The following is a 22,336-nucleotide window of genomic DNA, read 5'->3' on the forward strand; positions in this document are numbered from 1 at the left end:
GAGGAAAGAATAGGAATGGAAGAGGGAGTAAGCCAGTGTGAAACTGTCTCAAGTCTATATATCTTAGAATGGCCCTAGGTCCTATCACTGAGTCAATACTGAGCGATAAAAAATAAACAAAACAAGATCATACCCAGCAAGAATTTACAGTAGTGATTTTACAGAGATATTCACCAGAATCACTGGGGGAGCCTCTTCAAAATGGATTCAGCCAGGTTCCACCCAGACCCAAAATACTGCTGGGTTAAAATTTATAGGGAAAAGAAACAATAGTGTTTTCTGAGTTCCAGTAGTTTATTTTGAGTTCCATCTGTCTATCTGGTATCTGGTAATATCTGGAAGAAACTGATATTAATAGTGGACTCTCAAATTCTACATATGCCAAATATATCTACAGGAAGAAAAAGAAAAATTCAAACATCTCCAATGATCTTTGTAACCTCAGGCTTTTATCTCAAGGATACTGAACATGGTGTTTAGAAGTTTAGAATGGGAGTACAGGAGTGATCACAATACATCAAAAACTTTACGTACATTTTGATGAGTTTTTCTAGTCCTTCCTTAGTAAATTTAGTTTTCTATTTTTGGAGGACATAATCACGTGCATACTGCTTACAGCGTCTGAGCACTTTCCTTAAGATGCGTCAAAGTGTCAAGGGCTTCGGGAGAGCCTCGATCAGTTCCTGCAGACCACTGTGTACTTGCTATTGACTTAAAATAGGGCCACAGTTCTTACAGTTTCAGTGTTAGGATCATAAACACAAATGACCACCTGAGACCACAGAGGACCGGATATGAGCTACTTATAGTAAAACTGAACCAGAAACAAGAATAGCAGGAAAGCTGCCTATTTTCTTGTAGTGAAGTCCTTTGAAGTAAACTATTTATTAAACATTACATTACAGTGCTCAAGACAAAAATCTTTGAAGGCAGGTTATCCTACTCTGCACAGTGGCCCACTGCTAACGAATTGCTTCCTTTTCCTTTTAGATTTTGTTTTTCCATTTGTGAAACTGAAACCTGGATTGTTTTCTTCCATCTATGAAACTAGCTGGCACCAAGCACCACTTCTGGCAATGATGTCAATCTATAGAAAGGGCATTAAAAACATACACCTCTCACCATCACAATGGAAGAAGATGTGCTCATCAAGAAGTTGTTATATAAATATAAAATAGGTAACTAGTAATACTCTGTAATGACTATATGGGAGAAGAATCTAAAATAAGAGTGTATATATGTATAACTGATTCACTTTGCTATACACCTGAAACTAACACAACATTGGAAGTCAACTGTACTCCAATCAAAAATTTTTTCAGAAGATTAAATATGAGGAAGAAAATCACAGAAGAAAACAAAAGAAGTTGCTACATAAAGTTCAGCACCCTAACATAAAACTAGGTTACAAGAAATGATGAAATAAAAGGGATAAAAATGGCAAGAATTCAAACAACAGGATTTTTTTAAATTTAAAAGCAAAACTTATCTACTGCATTTCATATTTCAAAACTATAGATGAATATGACTTTTTTCAACTAGCATTTTTCTACTTCTCAGTAAAGCCAATATACCAATATCAGTTGCATCTTAAAGAAATATTCAAAAGAAGAGCAAAAGGGCAATATAGTTTATTTTTCCAAACCAATCATTAACTTAAGAATCTTTGCCCTTAATCAACTATACTCCAATATAAAATGAAATTTTTGAAAAAAAGAATCTTTGCCTGGAGAAGGAGTACTGGGAAGTGAAACTCCCATTGGGCCAACACCTGTGGAAATAACATCCCGGATGCAATGGTCCAGCCCTCTCTAGCTCAGCACGTGCTAAGGAGAAAAGGACATCGGCATTGCTGGACACGTGACTGGGTCTGTCTCAACGTGGCGGGAACAACGGGAAGCTTTGTAAAATCTAGAAATACATCAAAGGGCTAATGCAGATTAAGCTCTGCTCCTTTTTTTCCTGAAAGGCTCACTTTTGTTCCTAATATAAAGACTTAGATGGTATTTCTTTAGATCATAAAGCAAGTTGTACTTTTAATGATGGATTAAAAATTATAAAAGTAAAAGATGGCTTGTTCTCCTCTGTTCTTTCTTTTTTTCCCCTTTTTAAGTGATGAAATGCAGAAAAAGACCAGTCTGGGCCAAATTTATCTCTTGCTGACCTTCAGGGATGTTGAGTAAGCCAAGCATGATGTTAGTACAAAGTCAAATTTGGATAATTTAGTCACCTTTTTGCTAATTCTATTATTAGACACATTAGGTAATAAATAAAAAATAGCACCTATGGTATATTTAGCTTTAAAAATAGTATGAATGTTCACTCTAAATTAGTGTAAAGTAAAATACACTGTGCTTACACTGGTCTTTTAAAATAGAAAAGCTTGTTATAGCAATAGAGTAACTATTACTAAATGGATTAGCACTTTCACCAAGGAGAACAGAGCTCGCTGGGCTCCCTACACAGCCTGCCGCCCTACAAACTTCCCTAGATCTGCGCCCACTGCCAGCCAGGGAGCAAGCACTCCTCCTGTTCGCCTTGGGCACGCAGGACTCCTGGCGTGTCCCTCCCGGCTCACCGGGACCTGCTTTATCAGCTGTACTCTTTCTTCCTCCCAATCAGCTCCTTCTCCTCAGCCTGACAACAAGCTTGAGTCTCCCCTGACCCCTCGTCCCTTCCGGCCCCCGCTTCCCTGCGGCAGGCCTGCCCTAGTCGTCACCAGTACCCTCCACTCTCGCCAAGTCTGCTGCAGGGCGCTGTCACCCTGCCACTCTACCCAGCTGACGACCTAGCTGAGGCATCCACACACTAGATATTCAGGGAAAAAGACTGTGTTACAGAAATGTTCATATTAGAATGAAGAAACAGAAAACAAGTCACACTGAGTGAGTTATAGGCTGTAGGTCTAAATTAGTTGCCCTTGGGAAACAGCTGTGGCAACTAGAAAGTTCCCAGGATCATGCTTCATAAAGGCGAATAAAACTTTATTCCTGGGTATGAAATATATTTCCACAATACTAGTTAAATTTACTGAGTGATTACTTTGTGCCAGGAACTACACTAAGTGCCTCGCCTGCATTCTCTCATTTAATTCTCACAACAGCCAATGAAAAAGATGCTGTTATTATTACTCTTATTTTACAGACCAGGAAACTGGTCTTGAAGAGAGTAAATAAAGCTAAGATCAAAGAGCCAATCAATAAGTGTCTGCCTGACTTTAAAACGTAGGTGCCCTCAATCACCACCCGGTAAATTACATTTTAAAAAACAGACTTTTAGAACAGTTTTTTAAGTTTAAGCAAAATTAAGCAAAAGATACAATTTCCTATATACCCCTTGCCCCACACATGTATAACCTCCCTCCTTATCAACATGTAAATTACTTTTTGTGCACAAACAGAAGGGGTATATATAATTGGAAGTAACAGATATAGAAGCCAACATGAAATTTAAGAAAGGAAGCAAGATCTTTACATTTGTGGAAAGAGACTTAAGACAACAGAATGAAAAAATGGCCCTTAACTTTAAAAAGGGAGAATAAAGTGACAAACATCAGAATCCAAAGGCTTCATTCCCCCTATTTAGGGACTTCCCTGCCCCACCCCTAACAGGGTACTCTGAGAACTGACCTCAGTGTCCTCCAGTTTTGCTACGAGGAGCTACGAAAGGTGATTTTTGTGGACATGCCAATATTCACTTACTACACTGTGTACACCAGCTGGTTGCCATTGGATACCTATTTGTGATTCACACTTCTGTCCTATTGAAATTGGTCCACTTCCCTAGTACCTAGAACATGGTTTGGCACCCAACAAATAGCACCCAACAAAAACTTGTTGAGTGAATGAATGAATGAAAGAATGAATGAACACGGAAATGGATCACAAATTTCCACAGCTGTGCAAAAGAACAGTGCAACATAGACAAGGACTTTTTCCTCCAAGCTTCTGCTAATTTCGAACTAGTGACTTGGAAAGATACTTAATATGTTTTTTCCTTCTACACAATATTAGTGCTAATTAAATACAGTGTCAGTTATTACAGCCCTTACAAACACATGTAGGTGGTCTACAGAACAAGATTAATACCTAAATGACTAAAGAAGTAAAGCACTGGTATTCGAAGCGTTGACAAATATTTTCACTATCTGAGTTTCCAAAGCAAAACATCAGTTCACAGGCAACAAGAGAGGAATGCTCAGGAATGTGCAAAAAATATTATTAGTTGCTTTAAATCTCAAAACGTTATAAGATGCCTATTAAAAAATTATACGAGGGCTTCCCTGGTGGCGCAGTGGTTGAGAGTCCGCCTGCCAATGCAGGGGACACAGGTTCATGCCCCGGTCCGGGAAGATTCCACATGCCGCGGAGCAGCTAGGCCCATGAGCCATGGCCGCTGAGCCTGCGCGTCCGGAGCCTGTGCTCCACAACGGGAGAGGCCACAGCGGTGAGAGGCCCGCGTACCGCAAAAAAAACCCAAAACAAACAAACAAACAAATAAATAAAATTATATGAACAGCATTAACTTTCTCTTTGATGCTGGATATTCTTTTTTCCTCTCTTTATGTAATGACCTTCCTGCACAGTATGTGCTACCATTAAAAAAAAACAAAGCCTAGGGAAATAAAAGGAACTGCTTGCTTAATATAAAAAACATTTTATTTGAGGTACAGTCAGCAATGTAACAGAAAACATATAATAATTAAAATTATATGTTTTGTTAGGGGTTAAGTTTGTTTTAATAAACAAAACAACTAATACACACTTTTGGATACTCTTGCATTTATCATGAGTTCTAGGGAAAAGGAGGAATCCTGCATAGAAAACATTTTAAAATGAGTCCTGATCTCATACCTACTAGGTGACTAGAATCAAAAAGACATTAGATGTCAACTAGACTTCCAGTGGTGATCATTTAACAATACATACCAAAACTGAATCATTATGTTGTACACCTGAAACTAGTATAATATTATATATCAATTATATTCCAAAAAACACAAAAAGACAGTAACACATGTTGGCAAGGATGTGGAGAAATTAAATAACTCATACATTGCTGAGGGGAATGTAAAATTCCCCTCAGCAATGTATGGGTGTAGCTGCTTTGGAAAAGTCTAGCAGTTCCTCAAAAAGTGAAACACAGCATTGCCACATGACTCAGAAATCCCACTCGTAGGTATACACTCAAGAGAAATGAAAACATACATCCACACAAAAACATATATAAAGGAATGTTCATAGCAGCATAATGGGTTGGCCAAAAATTTCGTTCAGGTTTTTCGACATCACGAACTTTTTGGCCAACGCGATATATAATAGCTTTTAAGACAAACAATGCAGATGTCCATTCTGAAGGAAAAATTGTGGTATATCCATAAAATGGAATATTATTTGGCAAAAAAAAGAATGAAGTACTGATGCTACAACATGTATGAATCTTTGAAAACATGCTAAGTGAAAGAAGCCAGTCACAAAAGACCACATATTGCATGATTTTGTTTATATGAAATGTCCAGAACAGGTAAATATATAGAGACAGAGAGTAAATTAGTGGCTGCCAGGGGTTGACAGGGTTGAAGGAAATGGGGAATGCCTGCTAATGGGTCTGGGGCTTCTTTTTGGGGTGATGAAAGGGCTCTAAAACTGATTGTGGTGATGGGTGCACAGCTCTGTGAATAGACTAAAACATACTGAATTGTATTCTTGGAACAATGGGTAAATTGTGTGGAATGGGAATTATATCTCAATAAAACCGTTTGTGTGTGTGTGTGTGTGTGTGTGTTTTAAAGGCTTCAGAGGCAGAAATTTGGAAATTCTCTATAAATCAAGCACCTATATTCCAGCCAGATGCAAAAGGTACAATTGGACACACAGGCGAAGAAAACAGTAAACATGCAAAATATCTACAAAAGCAACAACAAAAATAGCAATGTTGGAATAAATGTAAGTATCTGCTCCTAAGGGCAAATACTTAGAATTATGTACTAAGCAGGATGTTGACAATTCCAGTCAAAAATAACTACTTTTTACACATATAAAAGAACAATGTGAGTCTGTACCTTGGAAATACCACTTAGAAGTCAAATGAACTTATCTGCATTTGAAATTGAAGAACAAAAGGCTTAGTTTCTAACAGTTTTGACCTATTTTAGACAGACATTTATTAACTATTTATTAAAATGCTTTAGCTTGAAATACTATAGGCACCAGAAAGCAAACACATATGAGCAATTCAGTTCTACACCTTCTGTTCAATAAAACTCGCTTCTCCATGGCAGGGGGTACAGAGAACACTACCCAGGGGGTTAATCAAAATTCCCTTAGAATAATTGAAAAGCATTTGCATTTTCCCCCCAGAAACCACACAAAAAAGTCCCAGTAAGCAGAACATATAATCTTGATTATTAGCACTGAGCCTGTAGCAGCACAATGTGCTGTCCCCAGAAATCAAGTGACAGGACACAATACCAGTATGTGATAAGCCAGTGATGTCTGCCCGCATGAGACCCAAGGAAATTTTTAAAAAATCAAAATCAAAAGATAGACAATGATAATAAGTTGCACATGTGATGTTCTGCTACTGTTGCAAAGCCAACTGCACATTGTGACAAATGTAATCATTCTCAGAGCAGGAACGGTGCCAGGAAAGACCTTGGAGGTCACCGACCTCGACCTTTCATTTTACAACAAAGAAAACAGGTTTAGGAAGGTCACACAACCAGTTTAAAAGCATTACTGGGGCTAGAAATGAGATCTTTCAGGGCTCTTTCTGTTAAAAAAAAAAAAAAAAAAGAAAAGAAATTTTCTGAGTATATATACTACAGAGGGTGTTACCAAAGAAATGGAAGATTCTTAGGAACTTCTGAGAGCCATGCTGGTAAAACTCCACACAGAAGTGCTATACTAACCACCTATGAAAGTGCACGACCATAGCGTTTTGGGGACACTCAAAATTTAAATCCAAGTGATGTGCACATCAGCCCGAGGGAAGGAGAACTACATTCTATACAGTATAGGTCCGTGATGAAGGTTTGGGTAGCTGCAGCCTGACTGACTGTGCGGGTCCTTTCTTCAGGAAGATGACAGTAGCGCTAACGCACAGAAAAAGGAGAAGGCAAGGAGGTGGGCCCCAGAGGGTGTGCTGGGTGAACGTTAGAAGTGATTTGCAGGTTTCAGCACAGCACAGGTACACTCAGTCTCCCTTCGCTCTTGTTAGCATGTAACCCAGACCAGCTCTAAAGTTATTCTAACTAACTAGCTTCCTTATTATTCTAGTGCCACCATTCAGTCAACATTCTGGAGGGCAGGTTTAAAGATCTGGTCACTGGAAGAAATCTCCCTCACCTCAAATTAATATAAACGCATTCTGGTTTAGACATCAGTCTTCGTGAGTTTAGTTACTGGACATCAGTTCCCCCGATTCTGTTACCAGGTTCTCTGTGTATTAATCATGGTTTTTTTAAATTTTCTGTATGTCTTGGGGGCCTTACAGGCCTGAGAGCGCCTGCCCCCCCAGGGCCAGCTAACTCCTAAAGACAGTGACGCTCATATGCAACCAGCCACCCGCTTTATCTAACTCACACACCAAGCCATGGTTTCCTGCCCCAAATCACCCTAAGGCCAGGGACCAGACAACTAGAGACCACCCCTAGAGCCCAAAGCCTACTGACATTATTCAAACTAGCCAATCCTAAACGGTTTACCCTGCCCTACTTGGCCTTTCCTGCGGAAACCCCAGTAAAGGCTCCCACCCATGCTTTCCCCGCATTCCTTTTTTGTTTCCTGACCCGGCTGGTGCTTTCCCAGTGGCCCTGTGTGGCATGGGGGACCCCCTTCTCTTAGGAGACGTAAGTAATAAATTCTTTCAGTAGCATTAACTTCTCTGTGCCGGCACTAAGTCACCTTTATAAATTAAAATCCTGCAGGTACATTTCAGAACCCCCTGCCAAGTGAAGACCAGGCCAGCAGACCCACTGAGGGCCAGGATGCAGACTGCACGGAGTGGAAGTGGGGGGAAGTTATCAATGAGGGGTGAGGCCACCACTCTCACCTCCTCACAAGCTGGCCTTCAAACCACAAGAGCTGCCAGTTGGAAGATACAGGCTTTGTCAAAAGCTCAGACATGCTGTGTGTACATGTGGATCACACAGCATGTACTTATATAGGTTTATTTTCAACAAATTGATAAATTGATACAACAATATCTAATTGATCGTTTACTCTAAGTAGCCGTGGCATTAACAAAGATGATCCAACAAGGAAACTCTGATGGGCGAGCGTGAACTATAAAAAACTTTGTTCTTTTTGAAAAGAAATGTAGGTACAATCAAGAATATAAAAAACCAATATCAAAGGCCTTTGGATCATAACTGCAGACACTGATTAAGAGAAAACTTCATTTATAAAATTGATATATTGGTCAAAATTTTGTGAAGACACAAATGCACACAAAAGAGTCATCAATATTAGGAAAAAATAGTAAAACAATATATATGACATACATGTACATGGGGCCCAGTTCTTCCTCTAGTATAATCAAGACGCCAGCAGTTCTTTCAATTTACAAAGTAAGGCTTCATGAGATAACACAGAATGAACAGGGTGGAAGAGCTGTGGACTGCTCATCCAGGGGCATGTTAAAAGAGTAAGTCTGCAGAGTGTTAGAGAGCTTTGTGAAGGGCTGAGGAGATGGTCACAGACATTTATATGCCCTTCCATAATTATTGTCTGGACACAGACCCTTTGGCACTACTGACATTTTAAGTCAGGTAATTCTTTTGTAGGGGACTGTCTTACTTATTGTAGGATGTTTCACAAGCCTCCTTGGTTGGTGATGCTCGCAATAAATTTAACGACATTTGCCCATTAGATTCCAGTAGCAGCCCACCACTTGTAACAACCAAAATGTCTCCAGACACTGCCAAAGGTCCCCCAGGGAGCAGAATCAGCGGGTTGAGAACCACTGGTTTAGACTTGCAATACTGCAAAATATCGCCAGGCAATCTGTATTTCAAAACCCACCTGCGTTATTCCTAAAATCCTTCAAGGGGACTCAAAGTTTGGTTGAATAAAGTAGCAGAGGGTAGAGAAACAGAGGTTAAATACTTAAACTAGAACAATTAATCTTTCACGACACATGTTAACATGTATTCCACACCCCAATCACCTTAAGTGTCAGCTGAGGTCGTCTTACATTCTCACTGAGAGGAAAGGCTTTATATCAAATGTATATCAAATTACCATTTTAATCTATTTTTAATATCTACAATAGTTACTTGGATAAAGATTACCTTTTCTAAGAGAAAGCCCCCGCCCTCGGCCCCAATATGAAACTAATTCACAAGGGGAAGCTGAAGGACACAGACCTTCAACACTAGCTGTTAAGTGGCTGGGCTCTAAGTTCAAACACAGAAGAAGAGGAGGGTTAGTCCCCCCACCTCCGCACAAGCTGCTCTCCACCAGGTAGTCAGGAATCATACGGAAGTGCGAAGGGCCACGGGAGGACCTAAATCCCAACCACGCACGTGCTGGTGTGAGGAAGCCAAGGTTTGTCGCCAGGTCCAGGTATGACATTATGGCTGCCCTCACCGTACGAGCCATTCTGACAAATCACAGCAGAGGCATCGCTTCATCCGTGAGGTGGGAGGCATGCTGATGATCTCAACGGTTGTGGGAAGCAAACGAGGTGACCAGCCGAAAGCAGCAGGCTTACTGCAGGCGTTCTGAGCACGTTGTCTCCCGGCCACCAGGGAAGCCCCACCCCAGTTTTAAAAGGCCACTCTGCCGAGCAGCTGAGACAGGAAAGGGGTGTTCTGAGCTCTAGGACACAGTGGACTCCAAGGGTGACTGTTAGAACGTACACATGAATTATCTCCCCACCCTTAAATTAGGCAGGGCTTCCACTTCACACAAGGTCACTGGGCAGTTTCACGTGTCCCCTGATGCTTTGTAATTACCTAGGTAATTAACACTGATTAGTCATTACCTAGTCATTACATCAGCTGTCCCCCACAATCTTGAGAATTTACACCATACAAAACATATGCCAGCCTGGGAAAGCTACCTCCCAGAATACATACCTGAGCTACTAATGACTACTGGACTTTCCCATGCCTTGCCAGGCATCCTGCCATATACCTTCCACACACAGGGCAAGTGCCACAGAATACTACAGAGCTAGGCAACTAAATGCTAGCTGAAAAAGAACAGAAAAGTACTTCTTCACCGATGCCACTGTGAGGTGATGCATGTAACATACTCTACTTGATGCATCTCACCAGGACGATGACAGGCAAAGTGGAGCCCATGGAAGAGCAGTGGCTTCTACGATCAGGTAGTAACTGTACACTCTCGCTGTGGACTCAGGATGCGAGGGTCTCATGTGAACAATAACAGTATGGCTATTCCAACGGTTAAAAGGATCCGAATAAACAGAATGCAATTACACAAACTAGAACTTGGCCTACCTTTCAGGAATGGCTGTCCAGGACAGATCTGGTTTAAGATAAAATATGAGGAAGACTAAGAACAAGTAACCCACACAGCCAGTAGTCAAGCATGTTCCTAAGTCAAATCAAGCATCAGGCTAGCTACAGTTCACTGTTATTTTCTTTGCATAAGGCATTTGAGTAGGTCGGGATGTATAAGCATGTGTATATAAGACCTTGTAAGCTTCAGGCCACTGAGAAGTATCACATTTGTTCTAGAGAGCTCATCTCTAGAACATTATATTTATTAGTGAAATGAGAAAAGGAAACTCTGAAATCCCAACTACTACATATAGTCTAGGCCAGTGGTTCTCACCTAGGGATGATTTTGCCCCCTCCCTATTCCCAGGGCCATTTGGCAATGTCTGGAGACAATTTTGGTTGTTATATCTGGGGAGGTGTTCTGGCCTCTAATTGGTAGAAGCCAGGGAGGCTGCTAAACATCCCATAGTGCACAAAGCAGTTTCCCACAACAAAAAATTATCCATTTCAGAATGTCATTATTGACAAGATTGAAAAACCCTGATCTAGGCCAAAAATAAAAATTGTCACTGTCTTGTGGGTCTAACTAAGTCTTGGAATAATTCAGACTAAACCTAAAAGACTGCAGTTGATAAGTAAACTTAAAAGATACAGTTGATGATACTATGGATTTAATCATACTTTAGGTCCTATCATGTCCCTACCTGATTAAAAAATATGTATTATGAATATATAATCAATTATTTCAAATAATCAAATGCTTGTCCTATCCTCTTAGTATAATAAGAAACAACCAGAACATTGTTCCTATGCTCCACTCATAAGACCAGTAATACAATGTAGTTTTGGGTATCAATTTCCTAAACTAGACACTAATTCTACATTAAGTGTGAAAATATACTCCAAATCCTAGTCCTGGGCTACTTTAAACCGATTTTTACAAATGCAGATCCTTAGGCCCTACTCAAACCTAGGGAATCAGCTTCACGGGAACCTGGGGATTTGCATTTTCAGCAAGTTTGCCAGGTGATTCTTACACATGCTCAAGTTTGAGAACCACTGTCTGACTTGGCTTCCATGAGAAAGAGCTGTCATTTCCACATCATTCTCACCATAAGGTAAATAACAACAATCAATTAATTTTATTTATGTATGAAAGATCAGCAATACGTAGTACTACACCACAATGGCCTTAAATGGTTTTCCTAAACTAAAATCCTTTCGAAGTGAGGCTGGTTTATGAAGTCCCATAAGCACCATCGTAACAGGGCCTATATCAAAAGTATGTTGCCTTTCAAACGCAAGACACCAAAGCCAAGGCTGTTCTTGGTGAACTTCATTATGCTTCAAGGAAGCAGATGTTCTTAAGCATCTTGCTGCCACAGGTGCAGGTTTAAATACGTGCTTCATATTTAGCATCCAATGACAAATGGTATGCTAGCTGTGTGAGGCGGTCAGAAATCATAGGATGAACAAAAATTAGACTTTCCAAATAAAACAGAAGTATTTTCCTTCTGAATATTTTGATAGATTGCCTACCAAGTGTGATCTCAGTTGAGATTACAATTTCAGATGACAGCATGTCTCCAAAGCAAGCAAGAAAAAGGAGGGAAAAAAGCGAGGTAAAATGACTGCAAAGGGAGAGTGTATTCCATATTTTCAGGGGCTGTAAAAATAGTTGAGCCACTATATGCTAAGTTCCTACTATTTTCAAACATTTTACCAACATTTTCTTATTCAACCATTACCAATTCCATGAAAGTAGATATTTTGCTGATGAGAAAATCGAGGACCAGAAAGGTTAAGTGACTTGTTCAAACTCACAAAGCTGGTAAGTGGGAGATATAAGATTCAAACATAAGAAATCAAGCTTTATTTAGTATACCTCCCCCAAACCCCTCACCTCAAAATTCACTAACATCCTGGTAGTTTACAGAAATTTCTTGTGAACATATAACTAACTGCAAATATTTTAAATTGACAACATTTCAAAGAGTGTTGTGTGTGTAAGTTTTACAACTAACTCTACGATGCTATATGGCCTATCTTGGAAACTGAATGGAATCAAGCATTCTAAAATCCTAAAGCATCGCACAAACGTAAGGCATTCTGTTATTCATTAAAATCAGTTTTAGTTTGAGGATCTTTGGCAGACGGCAGCAGGATTTTGAGATACTATGAAATAATTAGAGACACCCTAGGATACTGTGAAATCATGATTGCGGTGAAATCATGATCGAGGTTGCACTAAATTGGCTTCAATAGCCACACATAATAGAAATGATTTGGACAACAGATAATGTCATTTTAAAATGATTATATTAGAGATGCTAGATGCCTCCCCCGGATGTGGGCATTGCCCAGGGGTCCATTCTGGGCCTGTCCCTTCACCATCCCCTCAGGCAACCTCACCTACTGCAGACTTCAGATATCACCTCTTCATGCCCACAAAGTACCCACTGACATGCTCACCCTTCATCATTTTCCCTGTCTTTCCCTTACATCATAGAGGCCCCTCTGGCATTTCAAACTTAAAATGGTCAAAAACCCAATTCATTATCTATTCCACCTTTCCTCTTGTGTAATCCTTCCTTCCCTTCCTCCTCTTTTGCTCCCACAGTTAACTGCAGCATCCACCACATCTAGAAACCTCAGCATCATCTTCAATTCTGCCTAATACATAAAACTAGACTCTGGATCCTTAAGAGGAGACTCTCAAATGGACCTCTTCTTTATTTGCTCACTCTCTCAAGATCTCTTTAAAATCAAGACAAAACAAAATACACCTCAGGTGATACTGAGATTCTCTTCTTTCAAAGTCTAAAGAGTAGTCCAATCTCCTTAGCATGGTCCTGCAACACCCAGCTCCTGCCATTCTAGTTTCATCTCCCACACAGACCTTTGCCACCTGCCTGCCACCCTCACTAGCCAACCTGCTCTTCCTTAAACCCGTGGGCAACCTCATGCTTCTCAACCTTCGTTTATTCCCTGTGCTTTCTCCACCATCATCACAGAGCAGTTTCTGAACATGCTGTCTCAGGGACTTTGCAGATGCTGTTCCCTTCTATCTGAAATGCTCTTCCCTGACTGCAAATTCTATTCATCCTTAGAGTCTAAGCATGAGCTGGACATATTCACTGGGGAGCTTTTCGCAATTCCCCCATTTCCTTTTTCCAAGCCCCAGAATACCTCTCCTTCATACAAACGTCTATTATCACTCTCATCACACTCATATTTCTATATCCTCAGTTGACAGTGGGCCACTGCTGGCAGAGATGTCTTTTTCCTGTGGATTGCCAGAACTCAATGTCATCACATAATAGATGCTCAATCAACGTGAGATGACCGACTACCATGACTACCAATAAATGCCAGGCTTTATGTATGCTCATTAAAAAATGTAATGACTGGGCTTCCCTGGTGGCACAGTGGTTGAGAGTCCGCCTGCCGATGCAGGGGACACAGGTTCGTGCCCTGGTCCGGGAAGATCCCACATGCCGCAGAGTGGCTGGGCCCGTGAGCCATGGCCGCTGAGCCTGCGCGTCTGGAGCCTGTGCTCCGCAATGGGAGAGGCCACAACAGTGAGAGGCCTGCGTACCGCAAAAAAAAAAAAAACAGAGAGACTTCATCAACCCTCCACAAAACGTCTAGCCTGTGGCCACCACCTGCTTTCTATGGCTGGAGGGGAAGAGGGTCAGGAATAAGGACAGCTTGACGCAGTGGGCATGGAGCCCTGTGTGTATAGGGTGGAAGTGGCTGTCTGATGAAGGCCCTGGGGTTCTATGCTAGACACGTCCCAGTCCCCTCTCTTTTCCCCATCCAAGGAAATTAGGACCAGTGCAGCTTGGTCTTAACTTAACTGCACTTAACTTGGGTTAAGTGAGGCAAGTCCCAGGGTTAATTCAGTCAGATGTCCTGCCAAGGGGTAAGCACACAGGGAAATAGGCCTCCAGGTAGCTGCAAAGGCTAGGACATGGGGCCACCATGCAAGAAATCCCAATAAGCCATCGTGCCCCTCCTGAAACCCCAGTGATACAGAGAAAGGGATGGAACAGAGAAGGGAGAAAAAGGCAAATGAAGACGAGAGATGAGTCAGACACGTAAAGAGAAGGATTTATAAGGTACAGAAGACCAAAGAAGTTCTCTGGATGCTTATTTTTCGAAGACAATAATAAGCGAAAACGCATGACATAATTTACTTCTCAAAAGAGTACTGGTAAAGAAAAGCAATAACAAACCTAGTTCATTTTCCAATTATTTGGAATTTTAACAAATGGGAGTTTACTCTATTAAAATTCCATATCCACAAGTGAGTTTTCAGAAAAAGTAGAACTTTTTGATGGTGTTCCTATATCTATAAATATGAATGATGCAGATTTTGGGTCCTATGATATCAGATGACAAGATTCAGCCCAAGCTTCAGCTCTTGCTAATTAAACAAATCAATTAAGAGACTGCAGTTGCAACTGTGTAGCTGCTGTTCTATAGTAGCAATAACAACCCCAGGGGGAGGTCTTTTACTACATTAAAATGCTGTCCTCCACAACTCCATCTGATATTATTAGAAACAGTTATTTGTGTCTTGCTGTCATATTAGTAGCAAAGGCAAATTATGGAAATATGCAGACCAGAATGGTCCCAGTATGAGATCAGGTTGGGTTTTCAGCCTCCAAGGGAACAATTGCTGAAATTCCGAAGCTCCCCAAAGTTCTTTAATGGAACTGATAAATCTATCAGCACAGCATCCATTTAGAAACTAGGTAAGGGTCACGTATTTACATACTTTCCTGCTAAGCTGATACAATTCAACTAGATGAATTATCATATTAAGTTTACCCTCCTGAGTTAAACTGATGGAGTTCAAAATTGTTTTCGATGGTTGTCATTAATCGCTGTTACTTCGTGAATGCTTACTTTGAAATCTTATTGTGCTAGTGTAACAAGGGTCATATTAATACCATTCTTCATGGTAAATCTTTGTAAAACATGTTTATTCTACAGATATTGTTACTCAAGCTTTCAAGGCTAATGAGAAATAAAGTATATTTATTATCAATAAAAACTTAATTTAAAATGTACAATTTGAGATTTAAACTAGCTTTAAGAACTTTAGCATGATTTGGTTTCATTAAGATCTCTGGCTAAGCTTCAAAGACGTATAATTTGATAGTTCCTCAAGAGTCCTTGGGTAAATGCCAAAAGCACAGCTATGAAGAAGCTGCTCAATGTAGTCGAAGCTTATTCTCTCTTTCGGGCAATATGTATTGATTTCACATGAAAAAAAAATTCCGCCTTACTGAGATATATGTTTGTCTTAATATTACGGCGTTTTAAAGATAATGGAACTTTAAAAAATTAAATATAAACAATGATTGCAATACAAGATTTGGAATAAAACAGTAACTTCTGCATTCTTCAAGTCGTAACAAAATATTCTTCCTTACTGTGAAGCACAGTTCAAGTAAGGAAGTAGGGTTACATAAAATACTGGACCTTTTCTACTTCTCTGTGAGCTTATACTATCTGACATACACAAACTCACAGCTTCACCAAAAAACATGCAAACAAAACAAACCCAGACAATTTACTATTTGAAATAGGCACAGATATCCTGGAAAAGTTCTGGCGTATGTAGCTCTACCAACTAAGTGTATACTGTGAACTAAATGTTTGTGCCCCCCCCAAATTCATACATTGAACTACAATCCCCAATATGACGGTATCTGGAGGTGCCACCTTTGGGAGGTAATTAGGCTTGGATGAGGCCATGAGTGAGGCCTGGCAGGAGAGAGGCAAATGACGAGGCCCTGACGCCTGTGCCCAACACGTTTGAAGAAGAGTAACAAGGTCGGCTGAGTTGATGTGTATTTTAGAAGGATCACTTTAACTGCTATATTAATGATAAAGCAGGGAGCAGGGGTGGAGGTGGGAAGACTGGCTGCTGCAAGAATCTGGACAGGAGACGACAAAGACTCTGGTCAGGATGGGGGCGCAGTGGGAGTGGTGGATGAAAGAGGGGAATCAAGGAAAAGACAAGGTTTTAGCTTAAGTTGCCATTTTCTGAGACAGGAAAAACTGCCTGGAGAAACTTTATGTTGGTTTGGTTTCTTTGCAGGTTGTGGCTATCAAGAACTCAGTTTTCAGTATCTGAGCCCTGAGAAATCTATTGGAATCCAAGGAGAGATATCAAGCAGCAGAGACAGCATAAGTGCCCTTTCTAGCATGAGCACAGAGGTACAGAAAAACCTTCATGTAATATAATTCCAGGTAGTTGTGAGAAAGAATGACATGGATCTTTATGTAATGACTTAGAAAGATATCCACAATTTATTCTTGCATGAAAAGATGTATAAATCTATTTCTGGAAGCATATGTCTACTGTTAAAAACTTAAATACCTCTAGGGAATAAAATGAATACTTCCGTGATGGTTAATTTTATGTGTCAACTTGGCTAGGCAACAGTATTCAAATATTTGGCCAAACATTATTCTAGATGCTTCTACGAAGGTATTTTTTTAGATGAGATTAACACTTAAATCAGTAGACTTTGAGTAAAGCAGATGACCCTCTAATAATATCGGTGGGCTCATTCACTCAGTTGAAGAAAAAGGATTGACCTCCCAAGCAAGAGGGAATCCTTCAAGCACACTGACTTTGCACTTGAACTGCAACTCTTCCCTGGTCTACCCTGCAGGTTTGGGACTTGCATCCACAATCATGTGAACCAATTGCTTAAAATCAATCACTCAATCAATCAATCTCTCTCTCTGTAATATATAAAAATATAATACACACACACATCGTGTTGGTTCTGTTTCTTTGGAGAAACCTAATACAATTTCTTATAAAATGCATTTAAATAATATTTAACTTTTCTAATTAAAAAAATAAGCATGTGTAGTACTTATTAATCAGAAAAACAAGAATAACCACAAGGAGCAATACTTAAAAGTTTACATCACGTCAGGCAGGTGCCTATACAAATACTTTAATATGTAAACTTTACTACACCTCTATACATATACAAAGCACACAGTAAATGCACCTTAGTACTAATATCCTTCCTATCTCAATAGCTGCAAAATCACTCTTCTTTTGCTCTAAGCCACAGGTCTGTCCTCTGATATTCTCAACACACGGACCTAACAGAAATACCCAGTGTGAATTTATAACCTGAACAAGGCACCCAAAGGACATGAACAGACATTTTACAGATTATAAATGATACCTAGCAAGTGAATACATGGAGAAATATTCAAATATAATACCAATAAGCAGAGAAATGCTAATTAAAACAATAAGGTACCTTTTTCAACAAATTATTTTGAAAATTATACTACTACTAATATGATCATTATAAACCTATAAGTAAAAATAATAACTATAAATTAAATTTATTTTCACTAGGTAGAGTTAAATAATTTTGAAATTATGATTCAATTTCATTAGAAATGTGGACTCCAAAGCACCTAACAAAAAAAGCTAGAAGGAAAACTGAGCGAAAACAAAACAAAACATATACAGAACAGAACAGGAAGGTCACGATTTTCTTTGTTTTTTGGCCATGCCGCGCATCTTGTGGGATCTTAGTTCCCTGAACAGGGATGGCACCCCGGCCCTCGGCAGTGAGAGCACAGAGCCTTAACCATTGGACCACCAGGGAATTCCCAAGGTCACTATTTTCAAAAGCATCTTTTTAAAATATGTTCTTATTTTTATTAAAAATGGGGAGAAAGTCCCCAGTGAAAAAAGGACTTAAAAGACTCAACAAACTACAGATAATTTAAAAAACCATTTTGTCTCTCATAAGAAATAGCTAAAATTACTCTATCATGGAATCTTTTCCCACACGTTAAAGAACCCTTTTCTTATACAAAGACATCTCACTTAACAGCAAAACAAACCCATGATGAAGCCAAGTTCAAACCCATGGGCTATAACTACTAGTCAATCACTTTTTCTCTCTGTAAATTAAGAGAATATAAAAAATAATAATTCTTTCATACTTACCACGGTACCAAGAAACTGAATGCTCATGTTGCCACCTGCTTCTCGAGAAAGACACTGGGGGAAAAAAAAGAGAGGTATAAAATGAATTGTCATCCATACAAAAACATGTACATGAATGTTCATAGCAGCATTATTCCTAATAGCTGAATAACCCAAATGTCCATCAACTGATAAATGGATAAACAAAATATGGCATATTCATACAATGGAATATTATTTGGCCATAAAAAGGAATGAAGTACTGATACATGCTACAACAGAAGTCAGTCACAAAGGAGCACATATTATATGATTCCATTTAACATGAAATGTCCAGAAGAGGCAAATCCACAGGGACAGGAAGTAGACTGCTGCAGTTTGGCTCTTCTTAGCAGGAAAACTCTCAGCAACCTGGAAGACTTCCAGGTTGTCAATAACTCCTCAGGCCCCAGCTAGCACAGGCTACAGGTATTATCTTAGTCTGCTGCCTAAGAATATACCATATATCACATCTTTTCACCAGTATAGATTACTTTATATCACTTTGTCAAAGAAAGGACTAGAAGAATTTTCTGATGACCCAAAGAGTTAGGGGGAATAAAAATCGAAAGTTGGAGCTTCATGGGCCTGTTGGCAATTAAGGAATGGAAGTAATGAAGGTGGACATAAACTCTGGTGTGTCCTACTAAAAAAAGGAACATGTTCCTAACTCTAGAGCAGGAGGCCGGGTGGGAGAGACTGCCAATGCCAAGTTCAGAACGGTTAGAAAAGGTAGTGGATTCCACGGATGCTTTTTTTTTTTTACTTTTGGCTGGTTGGGTCTTCATTGCTGCGCGCGGCTTTCTCTAGTTGCAGCGAGCGGGGGCTACTCTTCATTGTGGTGCGCGGGATTCCCATTGCGGTGACTTCTCTTGTTGTGGATCCTGGGCTCTAGGTGCGTGGGCTTCAGTAGTTGTGGCACACGGGCTCAGTAGCTGTGCCTCACGGGCTCTAGAGCGCAGGCTCAGTAGTTGTGGCGCATGGGCTTAGTTGCTCCACGGCATGTGGGATCTTCCCGGATGGACCAGGGCTCGAACCCATGTCCCCGGCATTGATATGTGAAGTCCCGCATTTTTTTTTAATACATGTTACATTTTTTTATTTTTGTTTTTTAATTTTATTTATTTATTTGGCTGCGTCGGGTCTTAGTTGCAGCATGTGGGATCTTAGTTGCCCGACCAGGGCTCGAACCCGAGTTCCCTGCATTGGCAGGCGGATTGTTAACCACTGAGCCACCATGGAAGCCCTATTCTTGATTTTTTGAGGACCCTCCATACTGTTTTCCATAGCAGGTGCACCATTTTGTAATTCTACCAAAAGGGCACACAGGTTCCAGTTTTTCCACATTCTCATCAACACTTGTTATTTTCTGTTTTTTTTTTTTATAGTATCCATCCTAACGGGTATGAGGTGATATCTCACTGTGGTTTTGACTTGCACTTCTCTTTCGATTACTGATGTCAAGCATCTTTTCATATGCCTGCTGCTCATTTGTATATCATCATTGGAGAAATGTCTATTCAAGGCCTTTGTCCACTTTTTAATCAGGTTATTTAATTTTTTGTTGTTAAGGTACAAGAGTTCTTTATATATTCTGGATATTAACCCCTTATTAGATGTATGACTTCCAAATATTTCTCCCTTTTCACAGGATGCCTCTTCACTCTGTTGTGTCTTTTGATACACAAAGTTTTTAAGTTTGATGTAGTCCAATTTGTCTATGTTTGCTTTTGTGCCTATGATTTTGGTGTTATATCCAAGAAATCACTGTCAAGTCCAAAGTCATGAAGCTTTTTGCTTACATTTTCTTTTAGAAGTTTTATAGTTTTAGGTGTTATGTTTAGGTCTTTAATCCACTTTGAGTTAATTTTTGTATCTAGTTTAAGATAAGGGTCCAACTTTAACCTTTTGTATGTGGCAGACCCATGCTTAAAGAGAAAATCTACATGAATATGACTATCAAATTTATGTTTTCAACTCCCATTTGTCTTCTGAGTTCAAGAATCATATAGTCAACTGTTAACTGGACATCAACACCTGGATATCTAATGCACATATTAAACCTACCAAGTCCAAACAGAATTCTTGATCTGCCTCCCCAAATCCGCTTCTCCCCTAGCCTTCCCAACTCCGTAAATACTACCATCATTCACTCACCTTTAATTCTTTAACTTCCTTCATACCCAGTATAATCTACCTGCCAATCTTTTCTGCCTTCCCTCAAAAATATATGTCAAGTTGTTAGGGGAACCACTGACCAAAACCCCCTGCCCTGGCCAGGCAAGATAGTAACCACTTGCATGAGTTATCTTACAACAGAAGGTCCTGGTAAGAAACATGGAACTGACAAGCTACCACCAACCAGAAGAATTCAGGAAAGGTCAAAAGGAGAGAGGAGACACCAGTCCCTATGTTCTACCAACCTCCCAGAATCCTCCTCGCTGGAATCCATCTTGGCTGAGCGATGCGCACCACCAGAAAGGACCCTGAGTCCGAATGTTTGGCCAGAGAGAACCCAGAAACTAACCCCATGTCCATAAAACCCGAGAACGTGAGCCACGTGGCAGAGCAGTTCTCCTGGGTTCCCTCACGCTGCTGCTCTCCTCCCCCAGGCGCCCCTTCCCCATAAAGTCTCTTGCTTTGTCAGCACGTGTGTCTCCTCGGATAATTCATTTCCGAGTGTTAGACCAGAGCCCACTCTCGGGCCCTGGAAGGGGTCCCCTTCCTACAACAAAATTAGTTCACTTCAAGCCATCTCCATTGCTACCATCTTAGTCTAAGCCAAGGGTTGGCAATTTTTTTTCCCCAAAGGGCCAGATTTTGCTAGATTCTTCTCTTGATATTTGCCTTTAGCATAACGTATTGTAGTTTAATCATTTCCAGTTGAAGGTTGAGTGGAAGATCCTCAATTGCACAGTTATACAGATTTTGAAATATGGAAATTTCTTTTGCTTTTGTAAAAATGCTGCTGGAACTGTAGTCTACTTCTTGCTTTAATCTTTTGACAGCCTAGGAAGTATAAAAAGCAGCTTGCCATTAGTTGTGACTCAAACATTATTTGTCAAAATGACTTTACCACAGTATTCATCTTGCATGTAAATGCTGTTTTGCCTTGCAATTTCCGGTTGACTTCATTAAGAAACATTATCAAGTTTGCAACATAAACTAATTTTCAAAGCCATTCAATGTTTGACGTTCCATTAATAGTGGTTGAGGACAGTTCTTTTTTGTTCAGAAAAATTTCAATCTTGGTCCTGCGTCAAAAAAACCTCAACAAACTCCTAAGCTACTGAACTGCTGTGTGACAGGGGCAAATCAGGGCATTAAGCTTCTATGTACAATAACAACTCCAAAAGCAGCCACGGACAGATGAAAATGAATAAATGCAACTGTGTTCTGGTAAAACTCCATTTACGGACCTGAAATTTGAATCTCATATACTTTTCATGTGTCATGAAACATTCTTCTTCTTTTAATTTTTTCCAACCATTTAAAATGTAATGCTTGCAAACTTTAAAAAACCAGTCAACTTGTGAGCAGTACAAAGACTGGCAGTGGGCTGGGTCTGGCCAGCTCCTCGTCTAAACCATCATCAGCACCTCTCGTGTGGATGACTGCAATGATCATACAAGTGACTTCCCTGTCTCCACCACTAGTCCCCTGTGGTCCATCCCTCCTCACAGCAGTAATTTTAAATCACATCATACCATTCTTCTACTCTAACCCTTCAAAAGCTTCGCAATAGGAATCGAATAAAAACCAAATTCCCTGGCCTACGAAGACCCCACATGACCACATGACCTGGTCCCGGCCTATCTTTGTCCACTCAAGGAGAC

The 22,336-nt window shown here is 40.1% G+C and overlaps 1 protein-coding gene across 1 annotated transcript in view; it reads right to left on the minus strand.

Annotated features, from left to right (window-relative positions):
- Window positions 1–22,336, minus strand: part of PCCA (propionyl-CoA carboxylase subunit alpha) — a 355,122-nt gene that overhangs the window by 44,714 nt on the left and 288,072 nt on the right. Inside the window, exon 21 of the mRNA XM_067713375.1 lies at window positions 18,483–18,536. Within this exon, the coding sequence (XP_067569476.1) occupies window positions 18,483–18,536 (54 nt within the window). The remainder of the gene's footprint in view (window positions 1–18,482; window positions 18,537–22,336) is intronic.

The sequence above is a fragment of the Pseudorca crassidens genome, chromosome 18 (genome assembly GCF_039906515.1).
Source record: "Pseudorca crassidens isolate mPseCra1 chromosome 18, mPseCra1.hap1, whole genome shotgun sequence".
In the NCBI taxonomy this organism is placed as follows: domain Eukaryota; kingdom Metazoa; phylum Chordata; class Mammalia; order Artiodactyla; family Delphinidae; genus Pseudorca; species Pseudorca crassidens.